Here is a 25,483-nt window from a genome sequence, read left to right as displayed (position 1 = left end):
TCAAAAATTGCTAGTAGTACATAGTACATATCACATATTTGAATAACATGTCTCTATAATGTTGTGTGCATGGGTATAAAGTCTCTTTGTAATCATTTGTGTATTTGTTTGGTTTATTCTAATTGCAATAATATGTTTGCTTACTTTTATTTCAGTTCACTTGCTTTGATATTATGCATGTGCATATATGTAGCTTTTTTTTGAAAAAATACGTGCCGGAACGCCGTTCCACCGCGTTATATGGGAAAAAAAGCCTTTGTAAATATATTATGAATATAAAAATTGCACATGAGATTATTGGTTTCTACACATTTGAAAATAAATAGCACTTTAAATAGTAACACTAATTTAAAATCAATTGGTTTTGCTTTGAAGAGTTACGGTATTGAACATTATATAAACTGTTATACCAAGTAAAAATACCAAAAGCAGAAGTTTGACCGAGATCAAGTCATTATTCTGCGAACGTGTATCGAATACTGAAATTAAAATTATTCAATTCAGAGTTTTGTTAAAGTGAAACAATAGTTTTCTGAAAACAATGCTTTATCAGATTTTAATATATATAATACCATTGAAGGAGTTATTGACCTAATAGTCACAGTATGCGAATCTCGTTGATAACATTGTGAGTGTAATTTCGGTAGCCCAACAACTTGCTTTTAATACATTATTCAACTGCTTTTAATACATTATTCAATGTATTAAAAGCACCGTAATCTTGATTCAAAACATTTTTAGCAACCATAATTTAAGCTTATAATACTAGTATTCAATTGGATTTTTTTTTTTGATAAGATCCAATGTTGTGATTGTAAAAATGGTGTTGCAAGGCAGATTTTCATTATTGATTTCAATTAAGTAATGATTAAATATAGATGTATCTTCAGAATTCGAGACAGCCTACTAGATTAAAGACAGTTGAAGATTTTATTAATCTGGTTGTATGTATCAATTAAAAATGTTATTTATAGGACAATTGTGTATTTTCCATACTAAAAAATTCCTGACATCTAAATATTTCTTAGAAAATCTTATAATCCTTTACATAACAAATAAGCGACATCTAGGAAAGTGTAAAAAAATATGTACAAAAGTGAAACTATAATATTATAGATGTAGATTATGCAAATACACATTGTTTTTTGAAACAATTTTATAACAATATTTTCTAAGCATTTAAATATAATGAAATTTGTTACATTGAAGGAATTATTAACCCGTAATAAAATATTATAATAACTACATAGGTTGTAAAATATTGTAATTATAATATTGAGCATGTGTTTATTGTACATGTGTATATTGATATAATAATAAGAATATCAATTGGTTAATGTGGTGTACTATGAGTTCATAAAGTTTTATTGTTGTCACATTTATCTTATCACGTGCTTGGACTTTACTTCACATTTAAACAATAAAAAACCAAGGTGAGCCAGTTGTATGTCTAGAATTTTCAATTTTTGATTTCAACACATGTATATATATCGGTATAGAGTTGGAGTGTTTTCGAATATTTGTAGGTTAGAACATGCTGTATTCATTAGTAGGCATCAATTTGAATCGCTGATCAGTCTGGATTTGTTTCTGAGAACTAAAATGTGGAAAAAAACGCTCCAAATTTCGTCGTTACATCGAAATAAGACGTAAGTGATTAATAATATATATCTAATAACCGATATATTGCCTTATTTTAGTTATAAAATGCTCTTAAATATGTCTAATCCCAAATTGTACTAATAAAATTATCAAAAATTATGTGACATATTTTGAAATCGATCTATGTATTCATTTACAATAATTAACAACATACATATGTTTTAAGTTTACACAGTTGTTAAGTCTTTTGTATTGAATTTAAAGAATTTTAGAAGTGTTTCAAAGATGGAAATCTTGAACCAGATATTATCTGGTTCAATACTCAATAAAATATGTTTTTTTCTTTAGATTTGATTGATTAATATTAAATATAGCATGTATTAAAATACTTTTATTATACTTAGATATAGGGTTTCCAAGCCGGCTTAAGCCGAAACCGAAAAAACGGCTTTTTGACCATTTTTAAAAAACCGAAAGCCGGTTTTTCTGCCTCGAGTCAGCCGGTTTTTTGGCTCAAATCAACCGGCTTTTTAAGGTTTTCTTTAATTAATGTTTTTTCCTCAAAACTAACAATTATGAATTTCAAATTTCTATGAAAGATCAAAAAAATATGTGTATATCTTAACTCTCTTAGGTAACACTGAGCAACAAAAAAAAAAAAAACCAGAGCGGAGACTAGCCAATCTTTACTAAGTTTGACCCACTGAATTCGAATATGATATTGACTTTTGTTGGTGGGTGATCGTTTACGAGATATGAGCGTTTAAAAAAATCCGCGATTTTTACAGTTTTTTGGCTTTTGCGGTCTTTAACTCAAAATTTAGGATTGTTACGCTCAAAGTGAGTATTGGAATCAATAGTCAGATATTTTTCCTATTAATTGTTATATTTCATTGCTTTAAAATACTTCTAATTAATTGTCTAGCGAATTTTAAAAGTCAAAAATATATTTTTTTTTACGGATTTTTTTTCCGTGCTATTTTTCATTTATTTGGCAAATTTTTTATTTCACCACGTTTATAAGGATTGGTTTTCTATCTCAATATTTTTTTTTTATCTAAACGTACTAACTAAAGCGGTAATTGCAATTTAAATGCTTTCGTTGTATATATGGTTGTATCGCGTAATATGTTAGGGCAAGCGAGATGGCATATAATCCACCTCACAGAGTACAGCGGTCGGACTACATGCCATCTCGCTTGCCCTAACATATTACGCAATACAACCATATATACAACGAAAGCATTTAAATTGCAAATACCGGTTTAGTTAGTACGATTAGATAAAAAAAATATATTGAGATAGAAAACCAATCCTTATAAACGTGGTGAAATAAAAAATTTGCCAAATAAATGAAAAATAGCATGGAAAAAAAATCCGTAAAAAAAATATATTTTTGACTTTTAAAATTCGCTAGACAATTAATTAGAAGTATTTTAAAGCAATGAAATATAACAATTAATAGGAAAAATATCTGAATATTGATTCCAATACTCTCTCTGAGCGTAACAATCCTAAATTTTGAGTTAAAGACCGCAAAAGCCAAAAAATTGTAAAAATCGCGGATTTTTTTAAACGCTCATATCTCGTAAACGATCACCCACCAACAAAAATCAATATCATATTCGAATTCAGTGAGTCAAAATTAGTTAAGATTGGCTAGTCTCCGCTCTGGTAACTCAAAAACGTGATTTTTTGTTGCTCAGTGTAATAGACGTTTATTTCTTTGATCACCAAAAAAAGGGTACAGCACTTAGCGGTATCTTTAAGATTTAGTATTGGACGAAGACCAGGTCATAAATCAATAAAATATTATTGAAAGTAGTTTCAATGACCTACACAAGTTCAGTTATAAAAATATAGAAAACATAATTATCGCAAAACCTTGTACTTGACAACAAAAAAGAGTAACTTTGAAAGATATAAATATTTCAACGTTGAGTACACCTCGCAGCGCATCTCAGCAGTCTTCTTAATATCTATTCACGATTCCACAATCATAGTTTTTCTACGAGGTAACTCATTATTTTTTTAATAATATTATATATTCTTGATAGTAGCTTATTTAAATCATTTAATTATTTGTGCGTATTTAGGATCTGCCATTTTACGGCTGTGATATATAATCATAATTGTATTATTTGTAATATTTGTAATAATAATATATAATTAAGATCTTATGAAAGTTCATTATTTTTATAATTTACAATTTTTTTTTCGATATGAAAATTTTAAATTTAAAAAAAAATCTTAATTTTTTGAAACCGGTGAAAGCCAGCCAACCGGCTTTTTATTTGTAAAAAAACCGAAAACCGGTTTTTTGTTTCGGGCGGTTTTTTGGAATCCCTAAATTAGATATGTATAAGATGTATGTATAGCAGGGTTTCCCAAACTTTTTCAGCGACGGAACACTTTCGGAAAGCAAATCTGAAAGTTTTGACGGAACACTTAGCTTATTTTTTAGATTGGGTAATTCATAATAGTAAAAATAAAAATAAAAAATGTTATTAAAAAAAATATCTTTTATTTAATAAACATAAAAATACAAATAAATAAGACTCTCAATGACTGATGATATTGAGTTTTTGAATTGCAATTTTTTTTATATCAGGCACAATATTGGTCAGTTGAATTCTTATATCTGCCATAAAGTCTATTTCTGTATTTTGTTTTCGTTGCAACATAATTAGAGAATCTCACTTCGCATAAATACGTCGTGGAAAACGGAAGTAAACAAATGATAGCTTGTTTTGACACATTGGGGTACTCTTCAGTCAGACTCGCCCAGAATTCATTTAATGGCTGATCTTTATATTTTTGTTTCAAATCAGAGTCATTAATTAAATCAATTTAACTCTAATAATCACTTGCGCTTAATTAAGCTTACTGGCTTAACTACCACGGAAAATGGATTCCGAACCAGTTGTTTCCAAGTTATGAAGGTGTTCTAAAAATACTTGTGAAACTTCTTTATCAACTTTAAAATTCAATTCATTCAAACATTCATGTAAGACATGAAAACAATCAAAATTGACTTCATTGCACCGTGTGAAAATATCCGCCAGATATGCAAGATATATCAACCAGGAAGGATTTTTTAAAAAGTCGATAAAATGTTGTTGCATATTATTTTGTGCCCTCAAGAATACTAATAATTCGAACACTTCGAAGTTCATAGAGTCTTAAAAGTGCTTTTACTCTGGATAGCCATCTCACTTCAGTATGTAATAAAAGTGCTTTATGACCACTACTCATTTCATCGCACAAAACTTTAAATAATCTGAATTGAAGTGGTCGAGATTTTACATAGTTTATCATTTTCACGGCTTCATCCATAACAATTTTTAAATTAGTGGAATTTTTTTTGTTCACCAGTACATGCCTATGCAAAATACAATGACTGCTGGTAGTTCTTGTAACTACTTTCAGGATACGTGATACAACACCTTTCATTTTCCCTACCATTGCTCGAGCACCATCTGTACAAATATCAATACACTTTTCCCAGCCTATCCCTTGTTTTGTAATGTAATCATTAATACAGTTGAATATATCTTCTCCTGTAGTTTTTCCATGTAGATATGCACACGTGAGTAAATTTTCTTCAATACTTTTATCATATGTGTAACGAACAAATACTAATAGCACAGCTAGTCCTGCGACATCTGTGGATTCATCCATTTGCAATGCATATTCACTGTAAAGTCCAAGTCGACGAATTAGCTCTTTCTCTATGCTAGTACAAATATATTTAATGCGTCGTGAAACAGTATTATTTAATAATTGTATTGCATCTATTTTTTTAGTGGCCTGCTCATTAAGAACACATGACACCATGTTTTTCGCACATACCTTAATGAGTGTCTCTCCAATTGTATGAGCTTCACCATTAAGAGAGCTGGACACCAGTGCCTTGTCCATACAAACGTATTACACTTCTCTCTTCCTCAATTATGGCACTAGAGATAGATAATTTTAATATGATATGGATATCTACCATTGGCATGTTTCTGTGGTTTTATTTTTTTGATTAGCTATTTTTTATAGGAGCTAGGAGCCGCCAAACATCTTTAAAATCGCCTTTTTTTACACCCACGAAAAGAGTCCAACGAGCTTATTTAACGGTTGATTTAAAAAAAAATACGACCACACAAACATAGAAAATATCGTTCTCATACCGATGATGAATTTTTTTTTAAATTGGTTCAGTTTCGGAGGAGAAAACTGGAGAATACGAAACCTCGATTTTGGCGATTTAACATACGTATTATCTGGTCGAGGCGCAACTGTCGCATTCCCTCAATATATATGTATATTGATATATATTGTCACATTCACTCAATATAAATGTACATTCACTCAATATACATATATATCGAAGAAAGAAACGGCAACAAAATTAAGGTTTTGGGTATCCAGCCCTCTTAAGTGCAATACGATGAAGGAGAATATGTTCAATTTTTTTAAGAAGTTATATGTTATATGTTCAATTTTTTTTTAATATCCTCCAAATTTTTGTGAAATATCTATTTAGGCTCCGCAGAACACCTAAATATTTTGGCTCCCCGGAACACCTACATATTTTGGAACACCAGTGTTCCGCGGAACATAGTTTGGGAAACCCTGATGTATATTATTATGTATTTACCTTGTACAAGTTTCGAGCATACTAGGCGATAAGCAAATATTATGCATGGAGTATATTATATTATATATTAAAACTCAGTGACCCCAATTAGTAATAGTTTTAGTATCTGTTTCAATTTTACATATCATATATAACACGTGAATTTGTTGTTATTTTATAATAGTTAGTTTTTTACAGGTTTGTAAGAACATTCTCAGTTGAAAGAAATTCCAAAGAAAAGAAGACAACTATTGACGATGCCCAAGTTAAAGTTTTAGAAGAATTTAGAGATAATTGGTGGGATATTAAAGGACCTGCTATAGCTCTTCACGCTTATAATCACTTAAGGTATGTATTTTTTGATTAAATAAAATTTAATTAAACAAAACTTATTTGTATGCATTTTTCACAGAGTTCCCTTTATAAGAGATGGCTTGTTCAATACAATACCTGATCAAATTAAATACAAGGATTCTAAAACCCCTTTGCAAGGATTGAAACTAATCGATATAGGATGTGGTGGTGGTATTCTTTCCGAAGTATTATCATATATTTTAATATACATACTTATGCTGATGCTTTTCGTTAGAAATATCGTACAATTATATTTTACTATTTACTTTATTTTAGGCATTAGCTAAAGAAGGAGCTAAAGTAGACGGAGTTGATGCTAGTTCTGAATTGATCTTTTCTGCCAAATCACATGCCGATTTAAATGCTGATTTAAAAACTACTTTAAATTACATCCATTCAACTATAGAAGTATTTTTCAGAGATTGATTATTGTAGTTTTGTGTTTGCATATTGTGTGAAATGAAAGTTATTCATTGTAGGACCACTCTGAAAAACATGATGAAGCGTATGATGCATTAGTTGCATCTGAAGTCATTGAGCACATCGTAGAGAAAGATTTGTTTGTGGAAAAGTGTGTGAAATCAGTGAAAACCGGCGGTTCTTTATTTTTTACAACATTCAACAGAACATCATTGGCCCGATTTTTTGGCATATTTTTAGCTGAAAACGTATTGAAATGCATACCGAAAGGAACCCACGATTACAGTTTGTTCATATCGCCGGAAAATTTGTCAAAAATTCTGGAAAAACGTACGTTTATATTAAATTGACATTCTTAAATATGTATGCACAAAGTCAAAGTGTATTTATTTACAAGTAGTAATATATTTTGACTAGTTAAAATATGTTTCATCTATCCCACGTATTTCTTATTACAAAATATATGTATGTATTTACAATCTAACTGGTCAGAATCAGTCAATGTGTATTCTGTTCTACATTGTAGTTCTTTCATCCACTTTTTGAATATAATTCACAGAACCTTGGCTTTTAATGCGACCTAATTTTGATATATTTTATTCAGTGTTGATTTTTGTGAAAACGTCTTGACTAGTAATCTGAATCGGAAAGTCACATTTTTATTTTAAATGCATTCTCAGAGATCTTTTCCATAATTCGTAATAGTAAGTATAATTAACGCATTATTGAATCCTAAAGCATTGTGTAAAAAATCTGAACTGTATAAGAAAATATATATACATATGTATATGTATGTATGTATGTATTTACATATGTATATGTAAAAACTTTACTGTCATAGATAATATATACATATGTATGTATATAATAACTGGCGAGCACCGGTGAAACTGTACTTTCATCTGTAGAAGCACATATCTACTAGTTCATTTGTATTTTTAATATGAATTATCCAAAACGCTAGATAAATTATAGTACAATTAATAGTACACTTTGACGGTAGGTAGTATATAACAATTTACTTTAAAGGCAATGTCATCGTTACAGATGGATGTCGAACGACTTTGATAAAAGGTTCTAATTATGATCCGTTCAAGAATGAATGGTACTGGTTGAATTCTCTGCAATTTTGTTACGCACTACAAGCAGTTAAAACATGAACTAATAGTTGATGTAAATGAAATGTTATTTTAAGAAAAGTATCTTTTTTTATTAAATATTTGTATATACATACATATTATATAAAAGCTTGTGAATATATTTTTTAAATGGTCATATTATAATTGTTCAATAAATTTACATTCGGTATAAAACTTGTGTGCTTATTTAAGGTAGAAATATCACAATGTCATTTACCTTGTACTATAAAGTCTATTACGCATACTATTATAATTGTAATATCTTTGGTAGTTAACCACTGGTATTGTGTAACTTGAATATTAAATTAACGATATTTTAAGGTGAAAATAAATCATTTATAGGCACTTTGGCATAAAATTTGTTAACCGCATCTAAGCATATTTGTACGATTTGATCTATAGCCGGGGGCGACACTTCTTTCATTATGATTTCCCAATTTTGATTCAAGAATAGAAGAGTTGTATCAGCTGTAATGTAAATACATTAAAAAGTCAATAAGATATATAAAGAAACGTGCAAAAAAAATGTATAAAATATTCCTACCTAAAACTTTGTTTCCACCAAAAAGGTTTTTAAAGTCGAATTGAGCTTTGTCGACTTTGTATGACCTTTTCACCAATTCCAAGTTCCAATGATCCTTTCCGTCGTCATCTTGTTTGACCGTCTTTATGGAATACTTCATGATGAGTCGCAGGTTTGCTGCACACAAATGTAAACATGAGTGTAAATATTGATGCATTTTTTAAAAATTATATTTGCTTGATCTCAACACACTTATCGTATTTGTATAATCTCCATCTCCGACAATGGGTAATATCAATACGCGTCCGTTGATTTTATAATGTCCCTTCATGGTGACGTTTCCTAAATAGTCCATCTTCAAAGTGCCCTTCTCGAAGTTCAATCTGTTCAGGAGTAAAACAATACATTTTGAGTATGCACTTAGACGCGTTTAGGGCAAGATGTTCGTGACAGTGAGATTGGATGATAATCTGTCACAAGGTTTTTCGATGTGTTTACTGGGAATTTAGCTGACTTTTGCAGCAATTCACCTTGATGCAATCCGGTTTGTCGTAGTACACAGGTTGGCGTTGAAGCAATAAAGTGGAATTGATCACACTGGTTTTAAAGACAACGACAATAGTAGGTGCTGTCAAAATAGTAGTTCAATAGGCAAATGTCAATGGAGCAAGGCTTGAAGGGCCTATGCGCCTTCAAGCACGTAGGCATAATTATTTCTATATATAATTACTTAATCAATATTCATAAAATAACTGGTGCAACTAATTGGTATACAAAAAAAAGTGAGCATGAAGAAAATTGCATAACTATCATTAAATATTGTAATAATATTTCTAAATGATATCGAACTTACTTGTAGTCGCTTACTCTTCCGTCTCCAAGTCCTGTCAACGTTGAATTGTCGAAAATGACAGACAATCCCGGAATTTCTATCGAAACCCTGTTCAGTTTTACCGGATCTAATTTTGGCACATTCAAATCCGAAATTCCGTGGGAAAATTGATTTAAAACTTTATTTATTGTTGCCACCAAGCATTCATTTAAATTCGGATCTGATTTGCTGCATGGTGGTATGAAATTTGCTGAAAATCATTATAAAATAGTCTTTTGATTATATTATACTTTTTTAAAAATCTTTTTCATTATTATTCTATTGTGTGTATTTTTAAGTGTTGAATGATTATTGCATTTTGGTTTGAAAGATTTATGTTCAAGTTTGAAAGAAAAAAAAAACAATTGAAATGATAAATTTGTTTTAAATAAGATTTTTTATTACTAACAAATTAAATATTATTTTTTGCCAATATTTTATGACAATATATCAGAAACAGTTCAAATTACAACGTAAATCTTTCAGATGTTGCTAATTTATATTTTTAATTGAAACCACAATGGAATTGTACACTTTTAAAGTAGAAAGTTATACTAATGAAAGTATTTCATCAGAATAGAATATATGTCCATGAATACATAATTAAAACAAACATCTGAATAAATGTACTAATATATTGAAAAATCTTAAATGCATAAGTTAAGAAAATATAACATAATTAATTGTATTGATTTATTTATTTATTGAAAAATCAACAGAGAACAAAATTCTATTGATAACTAATCCACAAGAATAGTCGAAATATGATTGAATGAATTTTATTTAATTCTCATATAAAGACAATTTAATATATTATCCCTATTAATTAAATTTGGATTCGTGTAAATAAGAGTAAATACTAGTACGAGCTTATAGCTCGCAATTTTGCGATTTAAAATTCAGCATACTTCAAATTAACCATTATAAACGAAAACAAAAAATAGTGTAGCCAGAACACTATTTCAATAAACATGTTTAAATAGAAAATACTCAATATAAAATAGTGTTAACAGTGGGAAAAAATCCCAAATAAAAACACGTAATTTTGACTTTTGATTTGAACTGGACGACTACTTAGAGAGATTTGAAGGCTGAAAAGTACTACAAATGAAAGATAAAATACCCGACTATAGATTACAATATTCATTTTGAACAGGAAATTGACAAATTTTGAGACATCGACCGAACAACACCAAGATATAGAAAAATCGCGTGATTTAAAAAACACATATACATATATATCTCCGAATCTCGAGCCAACCAACATTTTTTATTACCAGATTCGTGTTTACTGGGCATAGATCTATAAGAAAAGTTATATCTCGTCTCTGAACCATTATTCGTGTCGAACAGTGTAATTTATATACATACATATAAATCTTACATATATATTTTCTCTCTAATCGACATGTTGGTTAATTCAATAACCAAATGAAAAAAATCAATACAATGTATATATGTATATTTGCAATATATGTTTTGGCATTTTATAATTTCAGGTGAATATAACCGGTATGTATTAAGCTTCTTGAAATTAAAAATGTATTATATTCACAACTACACAGTATGCTAATGAAATGAAATAAATGGAGAATACTTACGCAATGCTGTAGAATCCACGTTGGTAAACGTTAGAAGACTTGCCAAAATGGCAAAAGTAATTTCGAGCACAGAAATCCGCATTTTGTGGTATGAATGAAATAGCAGTTAGATCTAAAGCGCAACTATAATGATCGCGTGGAATCACGAGATGAAATGGCTTATATTCTACACCTCTCTTATATTTATAGTAATAATTGCAGTTCATGGCGATTTACCTTTGAACTGAATAGACTAGGGCAATAGGCGTTTAGCGCTAAATGCTAATGTAAACTTTAATTTTTCGTGCATACCATTCGTAAATGCAATATGTTAAGATCCATACTTATCATTTTTATTGTGTTTAATTTGATCCATGAAAATACATATATACATATATAATCAAAAATTCTTTCATTTAAAATAAGTTACAAATAATATCCAAATCAAATATGTACGAATGAAAGTTTGACTGTTGAAATTTTTAAAAATCTCAATATTATTAAACAGTGTAAATCAAAACGCAATGAGTCATAGTTTTCAGTATTTATTTTTAAATTAACTTAATCCTAATTATAATTTAAATTTAATTCAAGGGATTAACAAATCTTCGGCTGGTATTAGCGATAAGAACCTTCCAATTTGTTTTACTGTTCTTTTGGTGATTCTTGCCATGATTGGAGTTCCTAATTCGTTCAAAATATCCTTCCAATTTTCATTGGCGAATTGGTGTACAACATCAGCTAAAAATAAAAATGATTAAACAAATCAATAATGAATAATTCATTCATATAACAAGAAGTGGAAACAAAACAAAAAAAAAACGAGTAATTATGTGTACATCTATATTTAATAAAAAAAATTAATTGGATCATGCTATCGATCTGTTTATTTATCTAGATTTTTATATCCGTCATTCAATAAATCCATATTATATTCTCGCAGAGGTTTTCATATATTATATTAATATTTAGTATTTATTTAGCTAAAATATGAAAAATACTCACAGAGTTGCTTATTTCCACCGAAGAGGTTCTCAAATGAGAAAATCAAACGTTTGGGAGAGTATGTAGCCTGTTGTTTCACAATTTTCCAATGATCTTTTCCATCTTTTCCTTTCACAATATCGTAATTCAATTTATACAGGTATTCCGTGTCAACTGCAAAAGCGATTAGAACCAATCATTAAATTTGGTATGACACAGATGAACGCTTCAAATGATACATAATATGTCAGCTATTGAATATTGATAGAAAACGAAAATATGTATGTACATACATAATTTCAAAAAGAATCAAGCCTTTTGTACGCATGACATAAATAGAAGAAAAATGACAAATTTCAGACAAACTAGTACTAACAAACCTTGAATTTCTAATACCTTAACCTTGATCTAAATTAATATTGAATGTTGTAACAAACCATATGACTATATTTGTATGTAAATTTTACCTATGGTTAAATTGGATCTTCCTTCTCCAGTGACCGGGAAAATAATCAACGTTCCGTTGACTCTATAGTTTGAAATCATATCACCAGTGCTTGATACGGATATCTCAATAGTATGCTTTTGTGGATCCAAACTAAAATAAGCCATCGATTATTATAATAGATTATGTAGAATTATTACAATATATGAATTCAATATCGATTGTCTCACTTTATATATTTAATTTTGTTTGTAGACGCTCTATGTATGACATTATTCGTGAAATGAAATTCTATTATTCCTAAATCTTTGCTATGGATATCTTCAACTGTATAAGGGTTGAAAGAATCGAGTTTTATATCTGGAACACCCTTTAAGAAGAGCGGTAACATCTTTTGAGCGGTATTTGTTACGCATTTGTTCAGATCCGGATCTGAAGCTCGACATGGTTGAAAGAATGATTCTGAAAACACAAAATAGAGACAGGTATTTTATATATCATTAAGCTTTATTTTACCAGGAAAAATATTATAAATACAAATATATATATATATATATATATATATATATATATATATATATATATATATATATATATATATATATATATATATATAATAGTTGTTATCGTTAGAAAGTAAAAGATATTATAACCCCTTGGCATTAATTTCGGTCGTATATAAACTATTATATACATATGTATGTATATGAGAAAATTATCTATGGTTAACCTTTGGCGAATCACATTTATTTGATGCAAAATATGAACGAATTATTAATTAATTTTATATGAAAATTAAATATACAATAATTTAATTAAATTGTGATTTCTATAACATGTTTTCAGAAGTGTATTTTTGATATAATGCGTTTTTAGTCAATATTATATTTAAAAAACAAAAAGTATCACAAAAAATACACGAATAATTTGAATTCGTTTGGAAATATTTACATTTATAAATAAAATTGTATAAACAGTCGCAATTTGAAGTGCGAAAAAAAAATGGGCACTAGTATTTTTACGCAAAATTGATGTCTAAGATGGATATTTGCCGACAGACAATATTTACCCGCATTTGATGATTCATTTAACGATATAAGTATGTAGTATGCTGGTAGAGTCATTTACTTTTTTCATATATATTTAAGTATATTTTAATGGTAATGCCGAGTGCTTTGACGTTCTTGATTGTAAGTATATATTTTTTCTCATACATATGTACTTTAATACAAAAATAGACTTACGTTTACATTCAGCAGTCACAAAAATGACTAGCATCGACAACGCCGAATTCAACATGAAATTATTGATATTCATATTGAAGGCTTCCAAGGGAATTTTCTTGAAAATGATACGGTTGAAGAAACACACAAACTAAAAGGATTCGCGAATGTGTCCACCATTTATACTAAACGATGCCCAAACTGATGAAATCAAATTGTGCACATGCGGAAAAGAGACAGATATACATATGTAGGTGTAAACATATTGAATTATCAGCTCGTAAAGACCGGTTGGTATAATAAATGAGCATAATTTCCTGGTAACTTAGTTTTTTTTCTATTGATGATGATTACCTTGCTATCAAAGCTTCACCTTGAATTATGAACATCCGTTTGACCGATTCAGATCCGATTGACGGTATAAACTTCCGATCTTAATTAATGTTCATGCAATTAACTTATTGAAATGACAAATTATGATCGAATTCAAAATTCGTTGAACATGTATTTAATAATGCAATACGTCAATGCTTCGATTCCCATTTGAATAATTAAAGCTTTTATAATAAACTGATTATGCATTTCATTTCGATCGTCTCATTATAATTTGAAGCTTGATGAAGGCCTTTCCAACACGCTTCCATTTATCTCTGTTCTGGGTAATATTACACATTTTCATGTGTAAAATTTTGGTATTCAATGCATAAGTTTCGCATTCATACAGCTTTACAAAAAAAAAGTATATACTAAATTTGGTAAACCATAAGTATGACATATTCTTCATTGAAAAGCTAAAAATGTTGTTACCACACGATTTATATGAATATACTATCTCCGAGTCAATAATTTTATTTCAAACAATATTTAAGTCTAACTGAAAATCTAAAATGTGAAAGTTTATTTACTTTAGCGCCCAAACTTGTATTTATTTTTGGGTGATAATTAATTGAACTCTAGTTTAGATCAGGTATCGGCAACCGATGACCCGCAGGTCATTAAGTGACTCATTTGTCAATTTCAAGTGACCCACTTGAGTTAACCCGTTTTAGACTAGAAAACAACATTATATAATGAACAATGGTGGGATGAACAATGACAGTCATAGCCTATTTGTTTGTTGTGACCGTTTCGATTTAGGAAAAAGTGATTTAGCAAATTCAACTGAAGGATTCACTTGTTCGTCGAATAAACGAACATCGGACTCGTGTTTCTTCTTTATTCCAATTTTTGCATAAGGGCAAACACATATGAATAAAGACCCATTGCTAAATTTTGAGCGCTTGAATAAATCATCAATAATAAACATGGTTGTTGGCATGTCAAAATCATTAGATAATACTTCAGAGGGGTCTACGTGACTTGACAGAATGTTGGTAAGCGTGAAGTAAACCTCGAAAATTGTGTGGAATCTGAGTGCGTTTTTTCAGCATGCGGTAAAAAAATTTGGAATTATAGTTTAGGTGTATCAAGTGAATTCATATTCCATGTCCTTAATGAATACTATCTAAAATAAAGTTCAATTATATATTCCCCTATATGTTTCTTATAAAGGGGATTCTGTTTTTGATACTACGTACATATCGGTCACCGCATCGAAAAGTCAAAAAATCGAGAATGTTCGTTTACCATGAATACATATGAAAAGCGGGTAGTATATATGTATAATATGTATATATCAGTGGCGTGCGGTAAAACTCTCTCTCCCTCCGTCGTTCAGTCTCACTTAATTTGCGCGAGCAGGATACAAGAGGAACCGGCTTTTCCTCCCGTATCCTGCCCGCGCACATTAAGCAAGGCTGCATGACAAAAAGAGAGATAATTTCACCGCATGCCACTGATATATATATATTATATATACATAGTACCGTTTACCATGAATACATTCTTTTCGATCTTCGACATAAGATCTTTCGATTTTCGATCTTTGCTTTTCGATATTTGCTTTTTCGATCTTTCGACTTTCGATGCCGTGATTTAGACCCCTTACATGTGTATGCATGCACATATTCTTCAAATATATATACAGGCCTTCCTGGTATATATTTATGTAAAATAAATAAATAAATAAATAACCACTAGTCTATTGTGCTCTACTAATGAATCTCTATGTTCCACATATGTAGACATCGCTTATGTAGACATCGCTTATATGTAGACATCGCTTATATTTTGTTATGTTTTTGTACCGTATAAATCAAAGGGCCTGTCTAATTGATAATAATTTCCTCAAATTGAACACACAGCTAAGTGGTCACAAAAACTATATACCACTTATAAATGGTGAACACCAATTTTACATACGTACAAATTGTAAAGCATACATTTTGTAAACATAACCTTGACCGTTTCACATGATTTCTTTCTGCGGAACATCGCTTGATCTGTATTGGTCGAGGTTGTTCTCATGCTAGAGAAATTACGTACATATACATATGTAGTACATTAGCTACATTTAATCGTGTAGGTACTTTTGATAAAAAAATATACAGTTTTCAAATGTTTATGTAGGTTTTTTTTTTATTTCGAAACAAGCTTATATGCTTTTAGTATGAAATTGACATTGAATCACTTTGAAATCTACAGTTTTTGAATGTTAGAAAAATTTTAAACTTTTATTTGTGTTTGAATGTAAATTATAGCTATTTTCGGCTAGATAATTTCAGAAACCAGTTTTAAATTGATGCGTTAATATACATATTAATACGTATATACGTAATATGAATCGAGAATAATAGCACTATTTTGATTCGGAAAATCCTAATTATTATTTATCATTTATCTCGTTCTGTGTACATTTTAATAATGCTCCTGGGATTTTTCTTAGATCCTGATTTATGATTACATAATTTATAACTTTTTATGTTTAGTAATTTATAATGAACAATAATTGGATAATTGAATATATGTACATGTATGGAAAAAATATTTTTGAATGAAAAAAAACAACAAAAACAAACAAAAGAAAAAAAATTCGGGTGTGACCAACCCATGACTTTATCTATGTATGTATTTGAGGAATATAAGAAAGTCACAAAACAAAATTCTATATTCAACCGTACAGACACATTCACACACACCGGCAGCATTATGAAATATTAATAGCTAAGACAGCATTTTCGATACAAATTGAGCGCAAATGTATGGAAACTTGCACAAGACAAAAGTTTTACTTCCGGTTGTCGGATTTTGTTCATTTTTTTTTTAGTACTTAAAATCATTATAAGTATTATACACAATAAATATCAAGAAGCTTAAAATAATTTAAAAGGTCAAAATAAAATAATGAAATATTGTTTTAAAATAAAATAATGAAATATTGTTTTAAAAAAACTTCCGGTTTATGGATTCTGACCAAAATTTTATCAGTTCTAAGTTAGTACATAAAGAATACAAATATAAATTTTCAGCTTAATACGTTCAGGGGGGTGGACAGAATCAGAATAAGAGGTAAAAATCCCACTTCCGGTTTATTAAATTTAGTGTTTTTTTTATTTTGATAACATTGGTACAATAATTATACTTAAATTTTTTTTTTCGTGCAGATCACACATGTTTAAGGGGTCGAAAAAAATAGTGGAAGAAAAATCGAACAAGAGTAAACTGCCACTTCCGGTTGATGGATGATTACCAAATTTTATACACAACTTGTTATTATGCTTAAATTTTTAGATATGAAATTTCAGTTCAATAAACCAAAATGTTTCTGAGAAAAACATAAAAAACCTTGATTCTCTAGAGTAAAAGTACTACTTCCGGTTCAGATAAAAATATTTAAAAACCTATAAAGTTATAAAAATTATTTTTTCTAGTATATGCAAAAAAATTTTAGTCCGATTCAGTTAGCGGCTTGGGAGATAATTTAATTCAAAAACTTAAAAAAAAGAGGACACCTATAAGGGGAGGTACCATTTCAAGTGAACTTAAAAGCTTGAAAAAAATTTACGTAATGTCGATAATAATTTCAGTAACCGATACTAAGTTTCAGTTTGATAGAACTAACGGTGTTCAAAAAATCCCTAAAATACACAGAATCACACACAGAAACACACACAGGCACACACACAGACACACACTCACAGACACACAGACACACACACATTTTTTCTAGATCATGAAAAAGTGATCAGTAATCGATTCTGAGTTCGAATCAGTCAAAATCTCGAGTTCGAATTTTCGCATGATCACAAAACTTCTTCTATTGTTACTACGTACATAGATAAAGTAAAAAACCTTGAGTATAAAAATTAAATTCGTTGACCTGTATAGTTTTTTGGTGGTAATGTTTGGAAATTAATAACTCAGTAATAAAAATTGGTTTTAATAGACTTAGAAATGCTTTATTATATAATATAATTTAAAATTTATTTGTAATTGTAATTTACGGTAACATCATATCTTCAGCTGGGATTGCAGCAAATAATTTTCCAATTTGCTTTGCTGTTTTGTTGACAAGCTTTTTGATAATTTGACCTCCAAATTCGTCATATATATCTTTCCAATAATCATTAACAAATTTGTGAACGGCATCAGCTAAAATAAAATAAAAAATACATTGTTAAATTTATTCACGCATTATTAATTGACACGACTTATTGATTTTTAAAATAAAACTTCATACATAATATTTTATTTCCATTGAATAGATTATCAAATTTGAATATCATCCTCCCGGGATTCGCGGTTGAATCGTGTGAAATTATTTTCCAATGATCTTTCCCATCTTTTCCTTTCACAATGTCATATTTGATGTTCATTTTATAATTGGCCTTCACTGTCAACGAAAAATAAGTTAAAAAAAAAAATTAAACATATTAAATCAGTTCTAAAAATTCTTACCAATATCAATAAAACACGGTCCGTTGCCGGCTACTTGAATTATCAAAAGAGTACCATTTACTAAATATTTGGAAACCATTCTATCATCACTAGTAAAGTCAAGATCAATTGTCTTCTTTTTCAAATCAATTCTAAAATTTAACAAACATATAATGTGTATTGATAAATACAGAAATTAATAATGTATATTTTGACGTCTTAAAATGCTCTACTTTATATCATTAATTTTCGTAGTATTTCGTCCATATATCAAAACGTCTGTAAATTCAAAACGGAGCGATGCTGATACAGAATTGACAATATCATTGAGATGATATGGCACGATCGGATCAACACCAATTTCAGGAATCCCAGCACTGAGCAACGGTATTAACTTTTGAGCCGTATCTTTAAGACATCTGTTTAGATTGGGATCGGAAGCCCGGCATGGTTCAAATACTGAAAAAATCGACGAATTAATACAAAATAGCCAAAGAATAATGAAACATATACATACATTTTATACTCACCTTTATTTTCTGCCGTCACCAATGACACAAACAAAACGATGAACAGTTTTTTGTTCAACATTTTTGGTTTCATTTATTTGTTAATTAAGTATTGGTGTTGTGCAACACATGCGTTAATACCTACTAAAGAATAATCGTAAAGTTTCTATATTTAACCGGATGATTATTGGTTGAAAAAGAGTGGGGGATTGTTACAAAAAAAACTCGTTTTTCAATTTTTGAATTACACTTTGTTAAAATATTAGCTAACTTTATAGTTGACCTCTTCTGACCGGTAACAAGTTTGCGTGCAATTTTAATAAACGCAAAATATACTCGCTGATTCAGTACAGTCGGCGTCAATTAAACGGTCAATGATCGACTAGCTAATATGTGTAAGCTTTAAAATATATTTCGAGTGTGAATGTTTACCAACTAAATTGAAATGAAAGGCTCACCTCAATATATAGCATTTTAAAGAGTCGGATAATATCCGGTTTATATGGTCATGTACATATGTATGTAGGTACAATTGAAGGTTGAAGTATGTATGTTCATACATACATAAGTATCAATGTAAACAATTGAGATGGTGAGAAATTCTATTTAATACATTTATATCTCATATTACACATTGTATTTTAGTCTATGTAATTTAAGGAAGTAATATTTCGCTAGCCGGAAAAGCGTTGAGGAATTTTCCGATCTGTTTTATCATTCTCTCGGTGACTTTGATCATAACTGGCGTTCCAATTTCCGGGAAAATTGAACGCCAACTATCATTGACGAATTTGACAACAACGTCGGCTGAAATTTAGTAAATAATTGATATGATTAGATTTTAATGCATTCCTATAGTATTATTTGATACAAATAATACCTAATTGTTTATTTCCGTTGAATAGATTCGTCATTTGAAAGTCCATGCTGTTCGGTGAAAAGTTGGCTTTATGTTGGACGATTTTCATGTGATCTTTCCCGTCATTACCTTTGACTAAATCATAGTATATCTTAAAGTCGTAGTCAATGTCTAAATACAAATAATATAATTAGTAACACAATGTATTAAAGAAAGTATTTAAATCAATTTTTGATTCGTAGACATATTATTAAATTCAATAGAATAGAGTGATATAAAAAATTATGAGTGATAATAGCTTGAAGGAACAATTCTCAGTAATTACGCTCACATGTACATATGTATATTTATTTCAATGAATAATTTAAATTGCAGATCCATTTCCTTTTTAAAATAATAGACCAAGCAACGAAATGTACATATATGTATTGTGCATGTTGTGATGATCTCATACGTTATTTCTTTATCTATGTTTTTTTATGATAAAACAACTCACCCATTTTTATAATAGCTTTTCCATCTCCCTTAACCGGCAAAACTAATAAGCGTCCATCAGCTTTGTAATTCGATTTCATAATACCCAAGTTAGAAAAATTCAAAGTGATTTTCTTCTTGATTGGATCGAGTCTGTAAAAGATGAATGTAACGTTTTAAACTGTTAAAATGTTAATAGATTACAATTTTTCCATCGATGACTCACTTTAATCCGGTTATTTTGGAGTTTCCCGATCCAAATAAAGTTATGTTTGTGAAATGTATTTGTAAAGAGGGTTGAATTTCATGAACGTCTTCAATTTTATATTCTTCGAATGGTTCCAGGTTTAAATCTGGTATACCGTTGACGAAAATAGGTAAAACTTTTTGAGCCGTTGTCTTCAAACATTCTTCTAATTTAGGGTCTGAAGCTTGACATGGTGTAAAATAATTAGCTGAAATGAAAATTAAGGTATTATTTATATGATTTACGATCATGAAAGGCATTGAGTGTGTAAAAACACAAGATTCCTACACGAATAAGACCAAGTTGCGTCAATTGTTTGTATTCCAAAGTTGTAACAACCGGTTCGGTGGGATGTTGCTGATTTTTTTAACCGATTCATGAGAATCGATGTGAACTTGAAAGGGAATTTTTTTAATTCAAACTATACGCTATACTCTAATCCCATTGCAACGAAATTAATATTAATATATCAGTCAACATTTTGAGGTCAAACTTTTTCTTGGAATCAATTTTTAATCTATCGATTCTTCATATAAATACATATATTAAAAATGAAATCAAATTCGTTAATTTTGGTGTAACAAAAATTGTGTTTGAATTCAACGTTATTTTTAAAATCTGCATATTATTTTCGCAAGTATAATTTTTTTTTTAATTTTAAAAAAGTCTACAAAAACTTTATCTACAATAGAAATTAAAGAATAATTACGTATCAATTGTCTTGAACAGTATTTATTATTTTATATTTCAGTCTTATATTTCAAAGATAATGGACTAAACTAAAGTCATGTAATTTTTTATTGATTTTTGTTTATTTCGAAGAGTTTTATTTTAAATGGATCGGTTCAAACCCAATGTGCTACACATTAGTAACATAACGCAAATGCTGATAAAAATAGTTAAATACAAAAAGTCCTACAGATAATTATCAATAGCTTTTAAAGTAAGGTATTCAATTTCAAAATCCCCTGTATCATCATGTTGTCGTTAAAAATTGCATGACCTTAAGCAAATTTCAAGTACAAAACTAATTATAGTTTTTATTTGCACATCAATTTCGACATAAGATAATTAGGGTAGAATGCTATTCAATAATATAAAAAAAATGTGATTGTAAAGAATATATGTACGTAATTGTTCGGGCGAGCAAAAAATGCTGCTTCAATTACTGTGAGAAACAATCGACTCTAAGAAATTGATATTTAAATGTTCATATATTGCAGACGGATAAAGGTTAAGTGTAGCTTTGATTTACAACATCGCATCTTAATCTAATTATAATTTTTTATTAAATGAAAATACAAAAGAATCACGAAAACATACAGGCATTACTTTTGGCCCAATTTCAAACAAATAGTAAATAAAACATGTGAATATTTTCATACCTTTACTTTCGACGGAAATTGCACATAGAAATATGTATGCCACCAAAACTGCAATTCGATCAATTCCGGTCATTTCGATTTAGTGTTTTCCTTCAGATGACTGTAGTGAATGATTGAAATGCCGATTTCACAAGGGTTTTATATAAAACGACAAATCATTACAAAAACAACATTAATACGTTGATTGTCTTTTTTTTGTCACAATATTATCATGCTTTGATTTTTTATGATTAAGCGTTATTTAAAGACCGTAATCGTCGATTTTGTCAAAAACTTGAACTTGAATTTCCGCATAAACAATTATAGATGTACATATATGTCCATTATATCTAATATAATCGCATTAAAAAATTAAAAATAATAAAAAAACGTCATCAACAAATTAAGATAGTAATACTGACATTGAGAGTCCTTCAAAATACTAATTTATTTAAAAATATTTCAAAAGGTTATGAGCTTTATTTTTAAGTACATACATATTTTAATTTCATGTATATTTAGTTATTACTTTTCATATTTTAGTATTGCAGCTGTTTACTATTTACATACATACGAGCATGTGTAGGTAAATTTAGTATAATATTCTACGACAGCAAACGTGCGTTTAAAGCATTTAATGTGCGTTTATTATGTTCCGATAAATAATAAATCAATAATTGTTTCTCAGTTCATAAGTGATAGTTAAAATATTGATTGCAATACTTTCGCAGTGGAACAGACACGTGAGCTTAAGAAAGGTCATGGATTATTGCTCTTTCGGATGAATTTCAATGACTCTCGGAAGTAGTTTCTAAGTATTTTTATATTTTCCTTGTATGAAATTTGCATTCTTATAACAATGGAAATACCACATTTGATCAATTTCTTAAGTGTATAATTTATTTACATAAATTAATAGATCAATCAAGAAGACTTCATCGCATGAATGAAAGAACCTGTCGTTTGACGAAGCAAATAAATGTTCGTAAAAGAAAATTATTCTACCTGATTATTTGTTTTTATTATACAATTTATTTAAAATATATATAATTTTAGACGCCATCTGTGTACTCAAAAAAACTTTATTTTGATTTAAAATAAAATTGTAGATTATAAGTACGTGTAAATACTAAGATTTTTCTTAGATGTCTCATGAATACAATTAAATATCTTTAAACCAAAAAATAAAATCAAAGCTTCGGCATTATCTCAATAAATAGCTAATTTTCAAATAGTATACATTTTTTCTTGTAATACATAATTTTTTTTGTACATATACATACATATATTACTGTCTTTTGATTACAAATTAAATAAATCCTTTCAAATATTCAGAATGTTTGTGTCAGTCATATACTTAGAAATGGAAAACGCAATATCGAAATTTATATGTACTTATGCAAATATGTACATACATACATAACATATGTATTACAGTCCAAGTAATCAATCCGGTTGGTTCATAACATTCTAGTTTGTTCATATATAGTTCACAATTAATGTTCACGATACATCTTATATCTATTTTAATAGCTACTGATCTACTGATAATTTTCTATTTTACAATTTTTTTTTTGTTAGTAATTATAGTATTATATTATATTTATGTTAATATACAGCATAAAGGAAAAATAGCTCAAAAACCTATATAAAATTCTTATAAATGCTCATAATACATCTTATACATAATATTAACTGAAGAATCTAAAGTCGACGATATAAAGCGGATTGTGTTTAGGTAATACTATGTGTTTACCTGAAGGGTATAGACATTTTGCTGTAATCACTGAGACTCTTCACAAATGTGTTAGTTTGGTTATTAGTGATTCTGTCATAGAATCTACTGGTTAGTTTGTTAGTAATGTCTGTGACTATCGGAATATTATTTATGGCATGCAATTTTTTCAGGTTAGTAAACATGGGTGTGCTATACATTATTTTTAGGGATTTATTTTGTATTCTTTGGAGCTTGGGAAGTTTAGTATTAGAGGCGTTATTCAACTATTGGTTTTAGTTTAAGTACTATCTTCAAATAGACTCACCATGTGTCGCATGAAACTTTTCACTGTCAAAACGCCAAGTATTTAAAAGGGAAATCTTATGGAACCCACATTATGACGTTGCCGTTCCCGCCAATTCTATAAGGATGTGGCTATTTGTACATACAGTATCGACAAATTATTGGCTATTTGAACATACAGTATCGACAAATTATTGTCTATTTGTACATACAGTATCGATGAATTATTGGCTATTTGTACATATCGACTTTAAATTTCTAATCTTGATTTTCTTAAATCTTAAATCCTAATTCTTATAATATTCTTATGTACTATGTATGTACTGTATGTACAAACAGCTAATAATTCGTCGATACTGTATGTACAAATAGCCACATCCATTCTTTAAATGTTGCAACCCATGATAAGTATATATAAGTATACAGAAAATGGGACAAACGATTGAGAATAGTTCATCTTATACTTAATAAACTGGTTCGTTTGTATTCACTATAATTGGCCAGATTGGTTTGCGCATGAAAAAACTAGTATGTTCATAAAATAATGAAGTGTACACTTGGATTCAGGCGCGTAACTACTATGCCGCATGAGCATGCGGTGCATGCGGGCCTTTTAGATTTAGGGGCCCAAAAGGTTTTCAAATAAAAAAATACTACACATTTTTCAAATAAAATTTTGGAAGTCATTTTAAAATTAGTCAAATGACTAATAGCAAACAATATTTAAAATTGTAAACTCCAAATTTGATACGTGACACATTGCGTGTTGGATTATCACCCATCTGTACTCCTTCTCACGACGTTCAATAGTTTTCCGTTATGGTACAGTAATAATAATTATAAGAACGATGTTATAATAAAGTCTTTGAAATATGTAATTGCACAATTTGCGACTTTGAAGGCGAGGAAAAAGAACATTTAAATTATGTGAGTTAATTACCAATTTAATTTTAATAACAAAAATACTAAATGGGCCTTTTTCTAACGTTTGCATGCGGCCCAATTTTTCTAGTTAGCTACTGCTTGGATTGTATTATATAAACATATGTATATACATATACCGTCGCGGTTTCGGAAACCGGAACACTTGTGATTTTACGATTTTTGGGCAATAAAAATATTGTTCCTTTAGGTGTGTGGTTTTCAACGATCGGGTCTTTTAAATATGATTGTTTTCTACGATTTGAGTTCAGTTTAGTGTGAGTTTTCAAGGTGTACGGATCGAAATCGTTGAAAATAAAAATACCATGCAACAATACACTCGACTATCATTGGAGGAGAATATAAAAATTGCGGCTTTCAAACGGGCAACGGTTCAAAACTGCTGTAGAGATAAGAAAAGAAATCTCGGATCAATTTTCAATTGAAATTAGTGATGTAACCTTAAGAAAACGACTCAGAGTACACGCTCGGAAACCTGCGAAAAA

General features: G+C 29.3%; 3 protein-coding genes across 4 annotated transcripts; 1 reads left to right on the top strand and 2 right to left on the bottom strand.

Annotated features, from left to right (window-relative positions):
* The first annotated feature begins 1,185 nt into the window (after window positions 1-1,185).
* Window positions 1,186-8,313, top strand: LOC143914877 (ubiquinone biosynthesis O-methyltransferase, mitochondrial-like). Of its 2 annotated transcripts, none has more exons than XM_077435260.1 (7): window positions 1,186-1,433; window positions 1,527-1,649; window positions 6,428-6,577; window positions 6,642-6,768; window positions 6,860-6,991; window positions 7,063-7,333; window positions 8,051-8,313. In XM_077435260.1, the coding sequence occupies exons 2-7, from the start codon at window positions 1,603-1,605 to the stop codon at window positions 8,161-8,163; spliced, it is 840 nt and encodes a 279-aa protein (XP_077291386.1). In that variant the 5' UTR covers window positions 1,186-1,433; window positions 1,527-1,602; the 3' UTR covers window positions 8,164-8,313. The 2 variants fall into 2 exon arrangements, with proteins under 2 accessions (XP_077291386.1, XP_077291388.1); XM_077435262.1 differs by having other exon boundaries at window positions 1,308-1,433; window positions 1,500-1,649.
* A 135-nt stretch (window positions 8,314-8,448) lies between these two features.
* On the bottom strand, window positions 8,449-19,516 carry LOC143914114 (uncharacterized). The gene is made up of 15 exons (XM_077434205.1): window positions 19,114-19,516; window positions 18,817-19,042; window positions 18,605-18,735; window positions 18,387-18,539; window positions 18,150-18,298; window positions 13,790-13,919; window positions 12,776-13,007; window positions 12,568-12,698; window positions 12,122-12,274; window positions 11,719-11,857; window positions 11,573-11,586; window positions 9,519-9,747; window positions 8,918-9,048; window positions 8,687-8,842; window positions 8,449-8,610 (listed from the first exon to the last, which is right to left on the bottom strand). Exons 1-15 carry the CDS (start codon window positions 19,184-19,186, stop codon window positions 8,459-8,461), a joined length of 2,199 nt encoding a protein of 732 aa, XP_077290331.1. The 5' UTR covers window positions 19,187-19,516; the 3' UTR covers window positions 8,449-8,458.
* Window positions 19,517-19,623: 107 nt separating this feature from the next.
* Window positions 19,624-22,179, bottom strand: LOC143914882 (circadian clock-controlled protein daywake-like). Its single transcript, XM_077435268.1, has 5 exons — window positions 22,058-22,179; window positions 20,652-20,880; window positions 20,448-20,578; window positions 19,973-20,122; window positions 19,624-19,899 (listed from the first exon to the last, which is right to left on the bottom strand). Exons 1-5 carry the CDS (start codon window positions 22,128-22,130, stop codon window positions 19,748-19,750), a joined length of 735 nt encoding a protein of 244 aa, XP_077291394.1. The 5' UTR covers window positions 22,131-22,179; the 3' UTR covers window positions 19,624-19,747.
* Window positions 22,180-25,483: the final 3,304 nt, after the last annotated feature.

The sequence above is a fragment of the Arctopsyche grandis genome, chromosome 7 (assembly GCF_051622035.1).
Source record: "Arctopsyche grandis isolate Sample6627 chromosome 7, ASM5162203v2, whole genome shotgun sequence".
Taxonomy (NCBI): domain Eukaryota; kingdom Metazoa; phylum Arthropoda; class Insecta; order Trichoptera; family Hydropsychidae; genus Arctopsyche; species Arctopsyche grandis.
This window is presented reverse-complemented; position numbering and strand designations above follow the sequence as displayed.